This window comes from Littorina saxatilis, linkage group LG9, assembly GCF_037325665.1.
Source record: "Littorina saxatilis isolate snail1 linkage group LG9, US_GU_Lsax_2.0, whole genome shotgun sequence".
In the NCBI taxonomy this organism is placed as follows: domain Eukaryota; kingdom Metazoa; phylum Mollusca; class Gastropoda; order Littorinimorpha; family Littorinidae; genus Littorina; species Littorina saxatilis.
In genome coordinates this window covers 24,408,960-24,429,531 of record NC_090253.1, presented here as the reverse complement: position 1 = coordinate 24,429,531, position 20,572 = coordinate 24,408,960, and the positions used below count along the sequence as shown (strand labels likewise).

The following is a 20,572-nucleotide window of genomic DNA, read 5'->3' as shown; positions in this document are numbered from 1 at the left end:
TTTCAACCCATGCTGGCGGCAAGACGTGCGCAAATAAAGCAAAGGGCAATGCTGTCAAGCTGTACATTAGCAATATGCATATGCGTAATTATCAAATTCATCAGTAAAATGCAATTGAAATGCTAATCACATTTGTCGTGTAACTTATCTGGCAAGTAAAGGCAGTGGTTTTGACAGAATATCGTCATCAACGCAGTTATAGCGGGCACAACAACAATACAGTAATATATATTAACAAGAAGAGCAAACGCTCGATCGAGTCACTTTCGCAGTTCTGAATATTATATGAGGCATCAGATGGACAGGAAGAAATTGCTATTCACAACACAATGCATACCTGAAGAATGCCTGTGACCTTGAAAAAGGTCACCAAAGCAGACGTAAAAGTGTAGAGGTCACTGGGAGTCACGTTCACATAAAATTTGAGCCCGGTCACTTTTATAGTTTCCGAGAAAAGCCCAACGTTAAGTTGTGTGTTGCCGAACAGAAAAGGCTAGTTATCTCCCTTGTTTTTCTGATAACGTTCGTAAAAGGCTACAGATGTAAATACTTTGATGTAAAGAATAATCCTACAAAGTTTCAATCACATCCGATGAACTTTGTCAAAGATATAAAATGTCTAATTTTTCCTTTGACGCTGACCTGTGACCTTGAAAAAGGTCAAAGGTCAACGGAACCATCGTTAAAGTGTAGAGGTCATTGGAGGTCACGACTAAACAAAATATGAGCCCGATCGCTTTGATAGTTTCCGAGAAAAGTCCAACGTTAAGGTGGTGTCTACGGACGGCCGGCCGGACGGCCGGCCGGCCGGCCGGCCGGACAGACTAACACTGACCGATTACATAGAGTCACTTTTTCTCAAGTGACTCAAAAACAAAACAAATGTAAAGCTTCCAAACAGCAACGACTCATTACCGAAACATTACAGAAACGTACGCTTTGTTTTCAGTTGCTCACTGTTTTATTTTATTTGTACAGCGTTCTAAATTTCACACTCGAGACATGATGACCAAAGGCAGGAATGTTTCTTGTTCACTTCCCAGTAAACCTCCGTAGGATTGTCTTGATTCTGTCATTTCTCTGTTCGCATCCGCAACGTTGAGATAACGCTTCTTTTCTTTGTCCTGACGTCGTAGCCTACGGTAAGCCATTGAAACTCTCAAGTCCTCCTGCCGTTCACCTCTTGAAACATGAAAGCAAACGAGTTTTGTTGGTTTTAATTCATTATTCCATATCACACACACACACACACACACACACACACACACACACACACACACACACACACACACACACACACACAACCAAACAACCAAACAAACGCAAGCATACACGCAGGCATGCAAGCAAACAGCACACGCACGCACGCACGCGCGCGCGCTCACACACACACACGCGCACACACACACGCGCACACACACACACACACACACACACACACACACACACACACACACATACACACACACACACACACATACACACACAGAGGCATTCTCACAGAGAGGACGACTTCTTGTAATCTATCATATTTTCTGAACTGACTAAAATGCCAAGCAGAAGTAAGGGGTCAACAGGAATATGTATTTTGATCTAACCTGCGAAGCTTACGTTGTCTCGGACAGCTCTCTTGCGTTTCTCTCAGGAACTGAGACCCAGGCGAGCTGCATCTTATCCAGTTGGGCAGTCAGACACTTGCACAAATCTTTGTCCTGGAGTGAATAGACACATACTCAATGTCAACATTCACAAGATGCAATTTGTTTGGTTACAAGTAAGCTTATGGTAATGCCTATGGTGCTTTTCTTTTGACAGAGACAAAACAAACTCAATCACACAAAGAAAGGAAAAAGGCACACACACACACACACACACACACACACACACACACACACACACACACAACCGCGCGCGCGGGCGCACACACACACACACACACACACACACACAACCGCGCGCGCGGGCGCACACACACACACACACACACACACACACACACACACACACACACACGCGCGTGCGCGCGCAGATTCTTTCTTACAGAGAGGACGACTTCTTAAAGTCTATTATATTTTGCGAACTGACTCAAACGTCCAGCAGAAGAAAGTTGAAAAAAAGACCGACAACGGAGGAAAAGAACAAGAAGATACTAGATCTAACGCCGTTGCGACGACCTGCTCACACAACTGTTTGTGAAACTCACCACGCTTGCTTCTAGCCGGAGGAGATCGGACGCGTACTGAAATCGAAGAAGGTGCTTTGGAAATTCCTTGAAGTTGAATGCAAAACAAATAACCGGACATCTGCAGAACCACCGCGGGCCGGATTTAGTTGACAATGCGTCATCATCACGAGTGACGTCAAGATATTTCGACATTTGTTTGTACATTACGTCACTCCAAGTGAGAAAGTCATACCGCTGTGCTGTCGCAGATCTTCTTGCCAGCAATTATCCAGCATTGGCCCACTGCTGGCGTGCCAGCAAAAACCCACCTATAATTGCCAGCAAATCGCCACCTATGGCCCAATGCTGGCAAACAAGCACTGGGCCACCAATGGCGTGCCAACAGTGGGCCAATTAAGGCATTTTACTGGCCGACAATATTACTGGAATGCCAGAGATGGGCCAGTGATGGCAAGCCATAACTGGGCCTTTGTTGGCAAACCATAATTGGCCCAGTGTTGGTTTTTTTATGGCCAGCTTTACCAAACTTGCCAGCAAAAAGCCAGCAGTGGCCCAGTTCTGGCATGTTTATTGGGTTAGGTGAGTCAATACAAACCCTCTCGCTGACTTACACAGATGTTGGTAATAAGGTCAAGAGTACTAGTGGCATATCAATAAATGACAATTAATCAATCAATCAACCGCCATCAATCAATCGCCATCAATCAATTGCCATCAATCGATCGCCATCAAACAACCAATCAATCAATCAATCGCCATCAATAAATCCATCAATCAATCGCCATCAAACAGCCAATCAATCCATCATTCGCTATCAATCAATCGCCATCAATCAATCAATCAATCGCCATCAAACAATCAATCAATCAATCAATTGCCATAAATCAATCGCCATCAAACAACTAATCGATCAATCAATCCAATCCAATCCAATCCAATCCAATCAATCCATCAATCAATCAATCAATCAATCAATCAATCAATCAATCAATCAAGCACTCGAGCACTCAGGCACTCAAGCAATCTATCCATCCATCCGACAAAACTGACCGATCGTAGTGATAATAGTCACGCAGTAGAGCAGGGAAGAAGATATTGTCCACGAAGGGGTATCGTCGGGCTTGCTGGTGCCGTCCCAACCCGCTTTCGTAGCATCGAAGATTATCTGCTTGAAGCGACTAAGCTCATCTTTGGTGGAGTTCCTCCACTCTATCTCTGAGAGCGTGTGCAGCTTAAGTGTGTTTTTCCACAGGCTGTCGACTGAGTCGTTCAGATGCTGCGCAAACGATGGTATTTAGGACAGGGGCATGCCATTAAAAGATGCACACAAACGTACTTCACGTGTTCACGCAGGCTTGCCCATGAGCATAATTATGCAGGCATATATATGTCGTGCCGAATTCACGTAATTGCCGACTCCGCGTAATGGGCAACATTTTTTCCCATTTCGCGTAATCGGCAAAACGCTGCCCAATACGTGAAATCGGCAGCGTTTTCCCCAAATCGCGTAAACGCCTCTAAAACTTGCCTACTTCGCGAATTCGGCTGCCGATTACGCAGAATCAGCAGCCGATTACGCGTAATAGGCAAGTTGCCCATTACGCGAAATCGGCAATAGTGAGTTTAGTGTGTGTGTTTGTTTGTGTGTATGTGTGTGTGTGCGTGTGTGTGTGTGTGTGTGTGCGTGTGTGTGTGTTGTCGATACTGGCCATGACTGTGATAATATACTTTTTAGCTCGCACGCACACACACTCACAAACACACACACACACACAAACACACACAAACACACACACACACACACACACACACACACACACACACATACACACACACACACACACACAGTATACAAGTGATGCAAACGAGGCAAACATTTATTTTCGAAACAAAAGAACGATAATAGGAAAAGATGAACAAATAGATGAACATGAAGAATTACGCATAATTGTGAAAAAGAACGCTCCTCAACAATACAAGTTAAGCTGCTATTTTCATCTTTCAGTACCACAAACACAGGTTATAGTTTGGCTGACATGCAGTTTGGTAGTAATTTGTATTTGTTATTTACATTTGCTGTTTTTTTGGGTGACAGTGACTGTGGCAGAGAGTGCCGCTTCTTCTACAAGCGCATCTCTTGGAGCTGCAGGATGTCTGACAGGCGCATTTTGCATACCCCTGACCACCATGGGCGGAATGCTTAGTAGCAATTTTTTCTAAAAGAAGAAACGGCTGGGTTTGTATCTTGAAGCTTTAGGATTTGACAATCTGCCTTCTGTAACTGGTTTCTGGAATAAGCAGTATTGACGATCGCGACGCCGTGCTTTGTAGCGATCCTATACGCGCTGTGTTCTGTGATTTTAGACACGACTCCGGGAATATTTCTGGCGTCGAGTCGACCCCTGTCAAACTCAGACACTGGAAGTAGGACACAGTCCCCGACGTTTAGGGAGGGTTGTTTGACACTGCTTGAAGACAGCATTTGAGCGATACTTTTTTCTTGGCCAAGTAAAGTCTCCGCTCGGCAAGCCCTTATCTTCTTCATGTGTTCAGCAACTGTGGGGTCATCAGATGTATTGTCATTCTCTTCTTCTTGAGATCTGGGATCTGCCTGGGAACAATCGGATTGTGCTGATTCCTCATCTCCAGTCTCTAAATCTGCACTGGCAGCCACATCTTCTTTGTCTACTGCCATAACGTCTTGAGCAACGGGTTCTGCCGCCCCTGTCAACTCTGGTATGGCCATGGCTTCGTCTGTAACTCACTCTGGCCCAGTCATCTCTGGTACGGCCATGACCTCGTCATCAACTTCCTCGGCCCCTGTCATCTCTCGTATGGCAGATTCCAGATCTTCCTCTGTCGTCAATCAATCAATCAATCAATGAGGCTTATATCGCGCATATTCCGTGGGTACAGTTCTAGGCGCTCTGCAGTGATGCCGTGTGAGGTGAAATTTTATACGGCCGGTAGATTGCAGCCATGTCGGCGCATATTTACCTTTCACGGCCTTATTCCAAGTCACACGGGTATGGTAGAAAATTATTAACTGTGCCTAAGCAATTTTGCCAGGAAAGACCCTTTTGTCAATCGTGGGATCTTTAACGTGCACACCCAATGTAGTATACACGGGGGGTGGTTCGGACACCGAAGAGAGTCTGCACACAAAGTTGACTCTGTGAAATAAATTTCCGCCGAACCTGGGATCGAACTCGCGCTGACAGCGGCCAACTGAATACAAATCCAGCGCGCTACCGACTGAGCTAATATCCCCGTCGTCAGCACGTCTGCAACATCTTTAGGCAGAAAGGTCTTCTGCAGACCCAATCTCGGTTTTTCCCCAAACAACACCTCGTATGGAATTTTGTTCTGCAGATTTCTGTGTGGGGATGAATTCTTTGGTAGCTGGACAAAGCGGAGCCCTTCAGACCAGTTACTGGTGCCGTTGTCAATGGTCCACGGTAACAGCATTTGCTTCACAGCTGCGTTCGATCGCTCTACTGAACCCTGGCTCTGGGGATGTCGAGCCCGCCCATGTACAATGCGAAGGTTTTGCCACATGTTTTTGAGTTCGTCAACCACTGAAGCAACAAATGCTCGACCATTGTCGCTTTGGAGGATACACGGAGCGCCAATCATTGTGAAAATATCAATTAAGTTGTATGCAACTTCTGCCGCTCTTTTGCTTTTCAGCGGTCGTAGGACCAGGAATTTTGTGAAATGGTCCTGGTAATTAGGAATGTGCACGAAGCCGCCGTCAGGGGATGACTCCATGTTGATAAGGTCCACCTGGTCTCTGTCGCAGAAAGACTTTGACCTGACAGGTGTCACAACCAGGCCTTTGCTTGGATTTCCCTTTTTTTGTTGGCAGGTTTCACAGGCCGACACAAAACAGTTAATAATTTTACCGGAAATGTTCGCGTACTTATCTTGGAGAATTGTTTTGTTTTTTTCTCGCCTCTGTGCCCAGTGTTGACACGTGCCTTAGGCAGGACGTCGAATAGCTTATTTTGGGTAACGATGTACCTGGGAGTTTCTTGTTGCGTTTTCTGTATCTGCACAATATCATTATTATTAATTTCACTTGCATTTACGAACGCGAACACTTACACATTTGTACGTGTGTGTGTGCGTGTGTGTGTGTGTGTGTGTGTGTGTGTGTGTGTGTGTGTGTGTGCGCGTGTGTGTGTGGTGTGTCTGTGTCGGTGTGTGTGTTTTTGTGTGTGTTTGTGTGTGTTTGTGTGTGTATGTGTGTCTGTGTGTGTGTCTGTGTGTGTGTGTGTCTGTGTTTTGTGTGTGTGTGTGTGTTTGTGCTTGTGTGTGTGTATGTGTGTGTGTGTGTGTGTGTGTGTGTGTGTGTGTGTGTGTGTGTGTATGTGTGTGTGAGAGAAAGAGAGATCAACACAAAATGACACATTAACAAACACGTTCACACAAAAAAACTTGATTGTCAATGCAAAATGAACACACGTTTCGAACAAGCTTAAGCACAAAAAGTTGAGAGAAAAAACAATTTTCGTGAATTGAGAGAGAGAGAGAGAGAGAGAGAGAGAGAGAGAGAGAGAGAGAGAGAGAGAGAGAGAGAGAGAGAGAGAGAGAGAGAGAGAGAGAGAGAGAGAGACATAGACAGAGAGACAGAGACAGAGAGACAGAGAAACACAGACAGAGACAGAGAGATACACAGAAAGGGACACAGAGAGAGACACAGAGAGACAGAGAGACAGAGACAGAGAGAGAGACAGAGAGAGGGAGAAAGAGAGAGCACTTACTTTGATCACTTTCTTCATCCAAAGAACTTCAACCACATCAAACTTCTCCTTAATGTAGTAAACGTTTCTGTTCTTTCGATCTCCATCGCCGCACAAGACATTCACCACGTACCGGTAGTCGTCTGCGTTGGGCAATGTGTACTTGGAAAACTGTTCATTTTTCTTTTTTTCATCAAAACGCGCACGATGCTTGCCGTCCATGCTGACTGTTCCTCTGCTATCAGCAAAATGAAAGCTTAAACTAAAAGTTTAAATTTGGTATTGTTTGTGAGTTTCAATTACTAAGGCCCCTTGTTTGATTGATAATACGGGCACACGAGAACAAGTATTTCCTCAGGATATGCTCACAATCCGTTCATTCTGTGTGTGGCTCGTGTTCTTTTCTGTTATATTGTCATTGACCATTGACACTGTTAGAGTGAGAGAGAGAGAGAGAGAGAGAGAGAGAGAGAGAGAGAGAGAGAGAGACGGAGACAGAGAGTAGGAGAGAGAGGGAGGGAGAGAGAGAGAGAGAGAGAGAGAGAGAGAAAGAGAGAGAGAGAGTGAGAGAGAGAAAGAGAAAGAAAGAGATAGAGAGAGGGATCGACCACACACACACACACACACACACACACACACACACACACACACACACACACACACACACACACGTACGCACGCACACACGCACACACGCACACTTAACTTGCTATTGCCGATTTCGCGTCATAGTCTGGGGACTCGTGGCAGGATACTGCATATCATTGAACAAAGCACCAAAATTGGCATACATATACCTTTTTACATTCTCTATCGAATAAGAGGATGACACAACTGATCGGAAAAGGTCATGACCTTCAAACCTATACTATTCATAAAAAGAAACGTATCAATTCTAAAAGTCTATATACTGCCAGTTTATGTCAGAATCAGGTTTGCAAAATAAGAAAAAGAAAGCCCTTTAGTATTCCTAATGGCATGAGAGGATGACAATTTGATTAAATCATCACGATTATACTCGTCATAAAAAATAAAGCATCATTTCCTAAAATCGCACACAAAATTAGCAAGTTAGTAAAAGTGCAAAACAGAGCAAGAACACATCCTTTTTAGTATCCCCTGCGACAATTAAACATACAAAAGCACGCAGTCTCAAGTTCACAGTGAAAGAAATACATCTTTCACCAAATTGTAAACTTGGTTTCGGGGCGCGTGTTGTTCGTTTTACTCGCGAAAAGAGAAACGATGCCTACGCGACATCTTCTCAAACTTTCGCAAAACAGCAATGTTTGATGGATCCATATCTGCTTATCAGAGTAAACAATGTATCCATTGGAAAGGTAACAAGGTCACTAAATCGCTTGACACGCATTTTGAGTGATCATGAGCTTGATATCACTTACCTCACTTTCCCGCAAACAACAATACAGAACTTCCGTCTATCTCGATGTTTATGAGGCCTGGATGTCACTTCTGTAGCATGAGCCGCCACAGGAGCACATGACTTCCTTCTGCCTTGTTCTGAGGTATAAAAGAAGGCCAGTATATATATGGCCAGCGGCTATGTCAACCATGCCAATGACAGACATTCGGCTCTCCTGCCAGGAAGCCAAACTGCTACTAGCCAAGCTAAAAAGAGAGGAAAGAGAGCAGACTCTGTCACAAACATGTGAAGAGAGAGGATGGATACACCTCCCCTACAATAGGAAAGGGCACCACCTCCCACTCCCCCCGAGACCCATGAGCCTGTTGCGTCGCTTGCGCACGGTCAGCAGCCGCATCTACTGGGACAAGGCAGTCTGTCAGTGTGGCAAGACTGGACACCTCACACACGTGTTTGAAGGTTGTGACACTCTCCAGGAAGAGATGGCTAGTCTCATCCGCTACAGAAGGGAGAATGCCCTCAGTCCGGGAGACTTTCTCCGCCCACACCCATCACTCGGAGAGATACCGATGATGGTCTTGGTCACCAATCTGTTCACCTCAACTGTTGCGAGCTGGTTCTAGTGTGCTTGCAGCAGATCCAGCACAGCACAGATCCACTTCTGGAATCTTAAGCTAAATGTGTCTCGAGACACACATTTTGTAGTCCTGGCATCCTGAAAGGCAGAGGCCCCAACCTACAGGTTTGCTTCCATACCAAAAACGCCTCCTGAGACACGGGAACGTGGGAGCAGAGGCAACAGCTCCGCTTGAACCTCAGAAACCAAATGTGCCTCCATACACACAGATCCCTTAGACGGCCGAGGCTGTGGCCTCTAAGGTTCTCTTGTACCAAACCGCCTCCTGACTCTGCATCAGATTGCTTGCGTTGGCATCTGCTTACATAGACCCACATTAAGTCACCACCGAGTGGTAGACACAGACGACATTTGGTAGCACTGACTGCCAGCTCCACGGTAATGCGTACCCCTAGCGCGGCTCTGGTTGGGTGGGAATGTTCTGAGCAAAACACTATGTGTTACTCCATACCCCCCGCCCTCCATGGAACTTCTTGACCCCAACATATTGGGTGGGGAGTTTGCCCAGTCGGTAGAGGCGCTGGCTTTAAAACCGGTTGTTACTATCAGCGTGGGTTCAACCCCCAAGTTCGGCGCGAGATGTGTGTCCCAGAGTCAACTTTGTGCAGACTCTCCTCGGTGTCCGAACACCCCCGTGTGCACGCATGCGCACGATAAAGATACTAGGGTCACAGCGAAAGCCTCAGGCCTTGGAAACACGAATACATGCATGCAAAAATATGAAGCCCGGGTGTCCGTTCGGCCAACAGCCAATAAAGTAACCATTTCAGCACTGACCCAAGACGACCCAACTCGGTCCCTAGCTCATTTCAGGTCTCCTCTAGCAGTCGGCAGCCAGCGGTCTACACCCCTCCCCCTGCATTTTTATTTTTTTATTTTCATACAAAACCGGATTTTTTCCTTGTAACATGCCCCTAATGGCTTTGCCGTGAGGGCGTAAAACTTACATTTTCTCTTTCTGGACAGTGGTGTGTCCCTCGACGTTGAGTGAAATTACCTTGAAGATGTGGGTCGTTTACTTCTCTTGTCTCCTTTCCTTGTGTTGAACATCAGAACTTCGGAAACTGACGACACTGACTTCTGCTTGTTGCTGATCTCCGTCAAAGTCGAACCAGACACGTTTCCATGCATTATCATACCTGTGAGTGCACGCAGACTTTCGGGAACAACGTCTGCTGAGGCCTTAACAGTACCGTCAAAACAATAGTCTTTGGAAAGGATATCTTTACGGACAATCTGTGCGGCACGTGCAAGATGAAATGCGTCATCATCTAATGTTCTTGCAAAATTCAGCAAACTGCTGACGTCTGTATCGAAAATAAGGACAGTTTCTTTCCCTTGCCTTTGAGCTTGCAGATTTGGCACCATATGAAGAAGTCTTTCTTTGAGTCTTGTTGTATGAACCTTTTTGTTATATGAACAGTGCAGCTCACGAAACTGGCTGTCATACACTTTGCACAGTTCAGACATTTTGAACAGTGACATGGACTTGCTTTCTCTCTCTTCTTCAATGAAAGAAAGGAGTTGACTTAACACTGTTAACTCATTTTGTTCGTGTGCGTCATTAATTCCCCGTTCTTCTAAGGCTTTTTTAGATTTATTGTACAAAGTCAACTTGCAAGATGAATGATATTTGGCGTCCAAGGCATGCATATCCCCCTCTGATAATTTTCCCAAGAGTGATCGGTCCTGCACAATCTCTGCATATTCACGAATTGTTTGGTCGATGGTAAATGTACATGCGTTCACAAGTTTTTCAGAAGTACCATCTTTTCCGCATCACGGTCACACACAGGTCCTATCGTCCTCCTTGTTTTGACGGGGCTGTGCAGTTCTTTCTGGTCATTATCTTCTTCTTTCCAGTATCTCTTCTCAGCACGAGCAACTTTCTGGTTATCAAATTTGTTCCTGCAGGTTCTGTGCCATACAGCTTTTTTCTCTTCAAAGGTTGTCTTCATATCATTACATTGTTCAAGGAGATCCTTGTTCAAAACAAACACAGACGAATCCCCAAGGGCTTCAAGTTTCAAAATATTGTCGACGACACGACCGTACCCAGTCTGCACGCCAGCTTTGGCAAATGTTGATTGTGTCGGATTTACTCATTTTTCTTCTGTTTCTGTTTGGCATATCGCACATAAAGACCAGTCGACCAGGGCACGGGCCTCCAACATTGATGGGTGTGAATTACCTTCATGAACCGCTTCTTCTGAAGACTCCTCTTGTGTTGGCAGTGGTCTGGGATCCAAGCTTTTTTCCTGGACAGATTCCGGGAGATTGTGAGGGTCCAGGGAAGTCTCTGCATCCAGGATGAGATAACCTAATGAAAACAAACAAGGGCAATAAATCAACTGCAAAACAATTTTGTTTGTGACTTAATCAAACACACACACACACACACACACACACACACACACACAAACACACACACACACACACACACACACACACACACACCTAATACACAAGCGAGCAGGCATATCCCCCCCCCCCCCCTTCACCCTTTCGCCTCATACCTTCGCGAACCGTGTCTTCAGAAGACGTTCCTTGTTTTGGCAGTGGTCTTGAATCCATGCTTTCTCTTGACTGATGCAAGGGTCAGGAAACGTCTCTGTATCCAGAGTGATAAAACCGAATCAAATACAGACAAACAAGGAAATAAATCACATGAAAGACAATGCTGTATGCGACTTAACTACCCCCCCCCCCACACACACACACACATAAAAACACACACATGCACACATACATTCTCTCTCTCTCTCTCTCTCTCTCTCTCTCTCTCTCTCTCTCTCTCTCTCTCTCTACACACCCACACAGGCACGCACACGGCACACACACATACGCACACACTAACACACACAAACACAGACACGCACGCACACACACACACACACACACACACACACACGTACCAACACGCATGGCTAGAATATTAGAGGGCCCCAAAGGGGGGGTATCATCACGATCACGGGAAGGGAAATTTTTGCTTTCACGATCACAGTTATCTTGATTTTTGTTTTCACGATCACGAACACCAGTGGCAAATCACGGTCACGGTAAAAGTTGCATGTACAGTGTCAAAGTAAACACAACCACACAGTAATTCGCTCCTCTGGATCTATTGTTTATTCAACACAAAGTGAGAACTGTTGCACTTTTTTATTATTATTTTTTTAGTTTTCTTTCATACACACATAGAAATTCATATCATGGTTTGTAATCAGTAACAAGAATGTTGTTTTCATTGTTTTCTCTCTCTCTCTCTCTCTCTCTCTCTCTCTCTCTCTCTCTCTCTCTCTCTCTCTCTCTCTCTCTCTCTCTCTCTCTCTCTCTCTCTCTCTCTCTCTCTCTCTCTCTCTCTCTCTCCACTCATACACATTCAACTCCCACACCCTCACTCACACACATGAATATATACTTACACAATTTCACATTTCCAGAGCTAAATCTTGTAAACCCATTTTCTCAAAAACTATTGGGTGGATTGAAATTAAAGTACATGTATGTGTGATGGGTTCTTTATTTTCAACTTTGCCATACAATTTGAGGTACACCATCGCCTGGTTTCATGGGCTTGAAAAACAAACAGGAATGCTACAGGCCAAAAATGGTTTTACCTGAAAGAAGCGCGCAGTGCCAGTGGCGAAGCAGGCGAGCCAACTACGGGGGTCCGGGGGCATGCCCCCCCCAGAATTTTTTTCAAAAAACGGTTAAAATCTGTGCAATCTGGTGCATTCTGGGCATCATTTTCAGGGCTGTAATAGTGTTGTGATCTTGTTAAAAATCCCATTTTAGCCTCCCCCCACCACCATTCAACACACCTCCAAACTGGTGAAAACAACACTACTGTGCGCTGGCTTCATTGAGACCGGCGCCCGGTCGCGTTGCGCGATATTCACACGGATCGTTTTTGCGGAAATGTTTCAACTTCACCGGAATAAATTTGACTTTACCGGATTTTGAAAACGGCTTTATCGGATTTCCGGCAATTACCGGAAAAGTAGCATGCCTGACAAAATCCCCAACGAACATGACTTTGATCGTCTTTGACATGAGGATCAAGTGACCCAAACTGGCACGTCTCCCCGCCATTGTTTCTGAATTTAACCCATTGTTGATATTAAAGTTTACAGGCGCTAAAATAAATCCAAGCTTAATGCAAAGAAGCGACAATTAGAATCTATGCCAAGCGTGTCCACGTTGCTGGGATGAAAAACACATTTCTAGTTTCGGTTTTGGCTACACGCAGACTCGATCTCGAACCAGTCGAGGTCACACTGAGCGAGTGACAGCCGGACGTGGCAATGTCGACAATGTCAATGATCTCACTCAAACCACAGGCGGAAGGTATCGTCCACTGGACTATCACACTGAGAAAGACTACAAGGTCTGTCGCTCACCTTCGAGTCTTCTGTGTTCTTGGAGTCGCTTCCTGGGGAAAAATATTGTTCAAGACGGTTTGCCTCTTCCTACAGTCTGTGTAAGGTCAAATAAAATAATACAGTTGAATGATTGTTTGAACTAGTATGTGCCTTTAGTGTTCAGCTTCCGTCCGCTGCAGGTTGTTACTATCCATCATTTGGACGAATCTTCGTTCGCGAGCCGCTAATCCACTTCGGGACAAATCATGTATCCGCACCGAATATGCAGACTTTAGCAATTTGCCTACTGAATGGATCTCTTTTTTTGTGTGATTGGTTCTCTTAAAGGGAAGCAATCGCTGTCAAAATCATATTTCTGAATGTGTTGTTGCTTCCCTTCAATCGGGATTGGCTCCTTGACGAATAGAGGATCATAGAGTGATACAGCTGTGAAAAATGTACGTTGAAAATAAAATGCTTTGCAATAATGCCCATCACGATCACGAAAACAAATGACGATCACGATCACGAGACTTGAATTTTTTGTCATCACGGATCACGGGCAAAGTCCCATCACGATCACAGAAATGGAAATTTCGGCAATCACGGTCACAGAAAGGTCAAAAAACGCCAATCACGATCACGATTTTAAACCCTTTGGGGCCCTCATATTAGGTTACATTAGATAATTATGTGACATGATCCGTCTACGGCTCTGTGCAGCGAATGAGAGAACCCAGTAGTGACCGCACGCAAAACGCACGTGGATTGAATGAAGCATGCACTTCAAATGTCTGTGTTTTCTTATGTCGTACCGATTTCTGTACATGCAATAACATCATCAAGATTCAAGAGTTAATTACCAATTACCTACATATCGAAGATGTACAAAATTCAATTTGATTTCTGACTGTCAGGGCCACCTAAAAACGAAAGCAAGGTAAACACGAACAGATCTAAACAGCAAGGCGTTTCCAAGATTTTGTGTCAACAAATAGTGTTGAAACAGTGTTACGGACAATAGCCGCTGCTTTCACAGGAACTCTTATTTTCCCAGGACGATCGTAGACTGGAACCATCTACAGGACGATCAAGTTCTGGCAGGATCTATGGAGATCTTTAAATCTGATCTCCACCCAGTTTAGGACTTATTTATATGCGCACCTCCCTTCCGTCGATCAAATGACAGAAGTGGTTTTTCAACGTATTGACACAGATACAGATCTGGCATTCATTGCAATCACTTTCGCGCCCCCCTCATCCCCTCCCGTCTACCCTCCCCCCCGCCCCCCCCTCCATTAAAAACATGTATACATGTAACTGAAAGCATCTTACCGTTTACTCGAAGGTCGTGGGTGCAAAATATATAGCAGGCGCCTTCATTCTGCAAACTCAAACGCCATGCTGTTGTTCTTCAAGCAGACGACAAGTATTCCGCGCAAAGCGATACGTCTAAAATCTGATTGGCTAATATTCCCAAGGTCGCGGATAACTCGTGTTGGAGTTATCTCCCGCACTGCGTTGTTTACCTTCGAAACGATTTTTATTTAATTAATTTTTTCACCCTTTCATACTTGCTGGATGACTTGTGTCATCCTCTTAATCGATTCTTTGTACTTTTATGTGCAATTGCTGAGAAAACTACAATTTGTTCAATGATTTGCAGTATTGTGGTGTATTCTTGCCACGAGTCCCCAGACTATAATGGGCAACTCGGCTGCCGATTCCGCGTAATCGGCTGCTGAATTCGTGAAATAGGCAAGTTTTAGAGGCGTTTACGCGATTTCGGCAAAACGCTGCCGATTTCACGTATTGGGCAGCGTTTAGCCGATTACACGAAATGGGCACAAATGTTGCCCATTACGCGGAATCGGCAATTACGTGAATTCGGCACGACATATATTTTCCCGGACCTGCATCTCATAGGGGCGCTCCAGATGCACAAAGAGGTGGGGGGGGGGGGGGGGGGGGGGGGGGGGGGGGGGGGGGGGGGGGGGGGGGGGGGGGGGGGGGGGGTCGAACAACGAATAAGTAAACTATGCAACTTGTATCAGTGACGGTTTCTTTGAAATAAAAGAAGAAAAAAAAGGATGTTTAAGGAAGACAAACACAAGCTCTCACATTCCATCTTCCCTCCCACACACCCCTTTCGCCCCACCACCCCCCCCCCCCACACACACACACACAGACCTGTCCAATATTGTCACTGCCGGACCTGCAGCTCATAGGGGAGCTCCAGATGCACAAAGAGGTAGGTGCCGCCTAACACACATTCTTATACTCTCTCTCACTTTCCGTCTTCCCTCCACAACACCACCCCCCCCACACACACACACACACACAATCACAGACCTGTCTAATATTTTCCCGGACCTGCAGCTCATAGGGGAGCTCCAGATGCACAAAGAGGTAGGCGCCGCCAATGGAGTAGAAAGTGGTGAGCACCATGGTAATCGCGATGCCAAAAAAGGTACTGCAGCACACCTTGCATTTCTGGCCGCTCGTCATTTGTTTCGGTGGTTCCTCTTTGACCTCTTCTTCGCCTTTACCTTTACCTTTACCTTTACCTTTACCTTTATTTGCGCCCAGTTCATGTTGTGGCCTTCTTCTTAGCGTTAGGCTTCTTCTTGGCGGTGCTACGATTGTCGTCATCATCGACACTTGTCTTCGCTGTCAACAATCCATCAATCAGTTATTGAATCGATCACTGATACAATCGTCGATCACTCATCTACTTGTTAACAAACTAACTTATCCACTCACTCACTCATCCACCAATTCTTCCTCACATCAATCAGTTATTATATCGATCACTCATTGATTTAGTAACAAACTCACTTATCATATCACTCACTCGATTTAGAGATCTATCCATCCATCCAGCCACCAATCCTTCCTTATATTAATCAGTCATTGAATCGATCACTGTATGATACAATCACCAATCACTCAACAATCACTCACTAGCTTAGTAACACTCACTTATCCACTCACCTACTCGATCGATAGAGCTATCCATCCATCCATCCATCAATCCTTCCTTACATCAATATGTCTTGAATCGATACAATCATCGATCACTTTTCACTTACTTATTATTAATATCGCTTTTCATTCACTGCGATTTTGCTTCAATCTGCATAAGGAGGTACCTTGCAAAAAGCTTCCTTGAAATCCTCGGGCACTGTTTTTGAACTTAACCCCCCCCCCCCCCCCCCCCCCACACACACACACACACACACACACAAAATGATGAAAAAACAAGTCGCGTAAGGCGAAAATACAACATTTAGTCAAGTAGCTGTCGAACTCACAGAATGAAACTGAACGCAATGCAACGCAGCAAGACCGTATACTCGTAGCATCGTCAGTCCACCGCTCATGGCAAAGGCAGTGAAATTGACAAGAAGAGCGGGGTAGTAGTTGCGCTGAGAAGGTTAGCACGCTTTTCTGTACCTCTCTTCGTTTTAACTTTCTGAGCGTGTTTTCAATCCAAAAATATCATATCTATATGTTTTTGGAATCAGGAACCGACAAGGAATAAGATGAAAGTGTTTTTAAATTGATTTCGAAAATTTAATTTTGATCATAATTTTTATATTTTTAATTTTCAGAGCTTGTTTGTAATCCAAATATAACATATTTATATGTTTTTGGAATCAGAAAATGATGGAGAATAAGATGAACGTACATTTGGATCGTTTTATAAAATTTTTTTTTTTTTTTACAATTTTCAGATTTTTAATGACCAAAGTCATTAATTATTTTTTAAGCCACCAAGCTGAAATGCAATACCGAAGTCCGGGCTTCTTCGGAGATTACTTGACCAAAATTTCAACCAATTTGGTTGAAAAATGAGAGCGTGACAGTGCCGCCTCAACTTTCACGAAAAGCCGGATATGACGTCATCAAAGACATCAAAAAAATGAGAAAAAAAAAATGTCTGAGGATATCATACCCAGGAACTCTCATGTCAAATTTCATAAAGATCGGTCCAGTAGTTTAGTCTGAATTGCTCTACACACACACACAGACAGACAGACAGACAGACAGACAGACAGACAGACAGACAGACAGACACACACACATACACCACGACCCTCGTCTCGATTCCCCCCTCTATGTTAAAACATTTAGTCAAAACTTGACTAAATGTAAAAAGAAGTTTTCTATGATAAAGCCAAAAAATAGTGATGGTGGTACGCGGTAGCAAATACATGTGCTGCTTATTTTCACGGGCGCATGCACGGACCTGTCGCTTGTTTCGGGCCGGAAATCGTGCGAGCTGTCACCCCTGGCATATTTGCTGTCTCCCCTGGACGATGGAGACGAGTAAGTTTCCCTGTTAGGTCTGCAAAATCGAGTTTTTGTCACACACAAAAAGTTATATATATAATCGGGTGGAGAAAAAAAAGAGAATCGGTCGGGGAAATTGAAAAGCAAACTAATTCTTGGCCTTATATTATAGCCCGTCCTTAATTGAGCTTAAAGTCGAATTCGCGAAGTCTTCGCGAAGCTTTTACCGAAAACTCAGCGCGAAAGCTTCGTTCGGCCAGCTTTGCGACGTATACTTTGCGTCGTCGACTTCGCCCAGTTTAGGACAGGCTTTATATTTGGGACATCCAGATTCAACCTTCGTCAGACCACAGGCGAAAGGTATCGTTCACTGGACCACTACTTACATAGAAAGACTACAAGGTATGACACTCAGCTTCGAGTCGTCTGTGTTCTTGGAGTCGCTTCCTGCGGACAATTTTTTTGTTCAAGACGGTTTGCCTCTTCCTACGGTCTGTGTGAGGTCAAATAAATACAGTTGAATGATTGTTTTAACTGTATGTACCTTTAATTTTCAGCTGCTGTCCGCTGCAGGTTGTTTTTAACCATCATTTGGACTAATGTTCGTTTGCGAACCGCTACCCCATACTTAAGAAATCATGCATCCCGCACCGAATATGCATACCAGTGCTCATTGGTCTAAAACATATATGTAAATATTGCAGCAAAGGGAAGCTACCCACGGGAGTTTCACTTTAGGTTTTTGGCGAAGAGCCGTTTGCGGAATAAAAATGGATGAAATGAAGAAAACGTTATATTTTTGGTAAGTATTAAATTTATGAATATTCAGTTAATGACACAGGGTGTTTCAGAAGCACCTTCTTAGCATTGTTCCTTTTAGTTAACGTAGATTTTCCTGTGCCGGCTTGGCCTAACACACAAAAATTGTGCCCCCCAAGAGCTGCAGGGATAACGTTGGCCTCTGCCATTTCGTTGCCACTCTTCGTTGCATAACAACCGAATAATAATAACCGTGAACGGAAGCGATGCAGACGATTTCAGTCGACCAATAAAAATAATCATCGAATATCCGGTTATTAACCAATGATTGCATCGGACTACTATCTCCTCGGACATACGACGATCATCATTCACATGGGATCTAAGTGGTATGCCGTTGACAGATACGTTTGGTCGCACACAATACGGTTTAAAAACATGCAGCGGACAGGCAGCTAAATATAAAAGGTACAGATAGTTAGAACATTAATTTATCACGGCATTTGTAAAGTTACAAAGTTTCTTGACATTGGCAATTATTTTTTGCATAATTTTTTCTGAAGTTAGTGGAGCACGACTCGAAGCTGAGTGACATAGGCTACCTTGTAGTCTTTCTATGTAAGTAGTGGTCCAGTGAACCACTGAACGATACCTTCCGCCTGTGGTCAGACGAACCTTTGTTGGTGGTGGGGATTTCCTCTCTATTTTTTAACTTTGTGCCTCAATGCGCATGCGCTTGGTTTTTCGCGCCCACCACTGCTTGCCGAAAGCCGGGATCTGCGTGGTGAAAAAGGCGTGTTTGACGAACCTCAATCAGCAATGTTCGTGAGTACTTTTTGTCCTTTTCATAATGTTAAACATATGTTTTATGTGCGCAGTGTAAAAGTTTAATATCTTTACGACGCTTCTGTGGACTGTGCTGCTGTAAACTGTTCATTTTGGAGGCCTAGTGCATGAACACGGATACCCACACAAAACTCAGAACTTGAGTCGACGGGCGACACATGTATCCTACCGTGTGCCAGTGCCGCGTGTGGTTCGCTTTTCAGAAAAAAAATTTCAGTGTTGCTTGTGTACCCAGCATATTCAGATGTCTGGAATATTCCGATAAAAAAGACTCGTCATATATAACACTACTCGTCATCACTGTTTCGAAAAACAGACGAACGCGCACGAAGAACTTCGCGTAGATCTGGACCGAAATTGGAAAGTGGTGACCGTGACGGGATGTGACGTCACCACCTCAACAAATTCGCAAAGATCGGAACTCACGAACTTTTGACGAAGGCAAATCTGGATGTCTCCATTGTTTGCTGTCCATTTCTTGTTTTTTATTCTAGTACCCCAAATGCATACATTTTCAATTACTATCCGCCGTCACTTTCATACCTCATATTGAAATTGGTTCAAAGTAATCAGAAATCCGTGTCATTTCACATTTCCAGCGTCCGTGTTGTCGTTGAAAAAGGAAATGAAAAATCTCCGTTATCCGTTTCCAGATAAACTGACACTGACACGAGTTATCCACAAAATGGCTAGAATATCACTCATTCCAGAACTTCCACAGTCTTTTTTTTTTTAAATCAGATGTCACGTTGTCACAAGTGTGCGTCTACATCTTCATTTTGTAACCCATTTTCAATTTCATTCTGCTGAAAGTTTGGACTTGATTTTTGAGATACCGACATCTTCAGAACCTACGTCCTGACTGGCGATTTGACGTCACATGAAATCGAGAACCTCTGGTTAGATGTCTCGGTCTCCGAGACGTTATTGAGTTTTAGACGTACGTAGTCTCGACCAGCCAAGACTGACTGCGACGTGATGGCTGGGATTTGAAATTTTACAGCTAAAATGTCTTCCTTATGTACAGTGTTTGGTCTAGTCACTAACACTTTCAAAAAAACACCCCCCTCCGATCAGAAAGGACGGAGACAGGGTAGCCGTTCGAAAATTCATTGTAGTATTTCAACATAGTCGGATATCCTTATTTGGAACATAATGTAAACCGGAAGTTTTCAAAGTGCTCAACCACCCAGAATTCCTAGCAGTGAGCAGCCGCTTCCTTGACGAAAGTTCTCTTGTAAGTTCTTTTTATCTTATTATGCAATACATTCTTGTCGTATAAGACTTTTAAGTGGCTGCAAACAAGGCTTCATAAAGCAACAAAACAGTACTGTTTCAAGCAATGTGTTTGCTCTG

General features: G+C 44.4%; 1 protein-coding gene and 2 long non-coding RNA genes across 4 annotated transcripts in view; all 3 read right to left on the bottom strand.

The window, feature by feature from the left end:
- The window catches only part of LOC138975682 (uncharacterized), a 35,047-nt gene extending 14,984 nt beyond the window's left edge, over positions 1-20,063 (bottom strand). The window contains exons 1-4 of the mRNA XM_070348418.1: positions 19,760-20,063; positions 17,568-17,666; positions 15,668-15,985; positions 3,236-3,461 (exon numbers count right to left, since the gene is read on the bottom strand). Coding sequence (XP_070204519.1) covers positions 3,236-3,461; positions 15,668-15,970 — 529 coding nt within the window. The 5' untranslated portion in view covers positions 15,971-15,985; positions 17,568-17,666; positions 19,760-20,063. The remainder of the gene's footprint in view (positions 1-3,235; positions 3,462-15,667; positions 15,986-17,567; positions 17,667-19,759) is intronic.
- LOC138975671 (uncharacterized) lies at positions 939-2,759 on the bottom strand. 2 transcript variants are annotated; one of them, XR_011458711.1, is made up of 3 exons: positions 2,204-2,759; positions 1,599-1,712; positions 939-1,182 (listed from the first exon to the last, which is right to left on the bottom strand). It is a non-coding gene; the product is annotated as an uncharacterized lncRNA (long non-coding RNA). The 2 variants fall into 2 exon arrangements; XR_011458710.1 differs by lacking the exon at positions 2,204-2,759 and having other exon boundaries at positions 1,599-2,173.
- LOC138975670 (uncharacterized) lies at positions 11,135-11,680 on the bottom strand. Its single transcript, XR_011458709.1, has 2 exons — positions 11,468-11,680; positions 11,135-11,271 (listed from the first exon to the last, which is right to left on the bottom strand). It is a non-coding gene; the product is annotated as an uncharacterized lncRNA (long non-coding RNA).
- Positions 20,064-20,572: the final 509 nt, after the last annotated feature.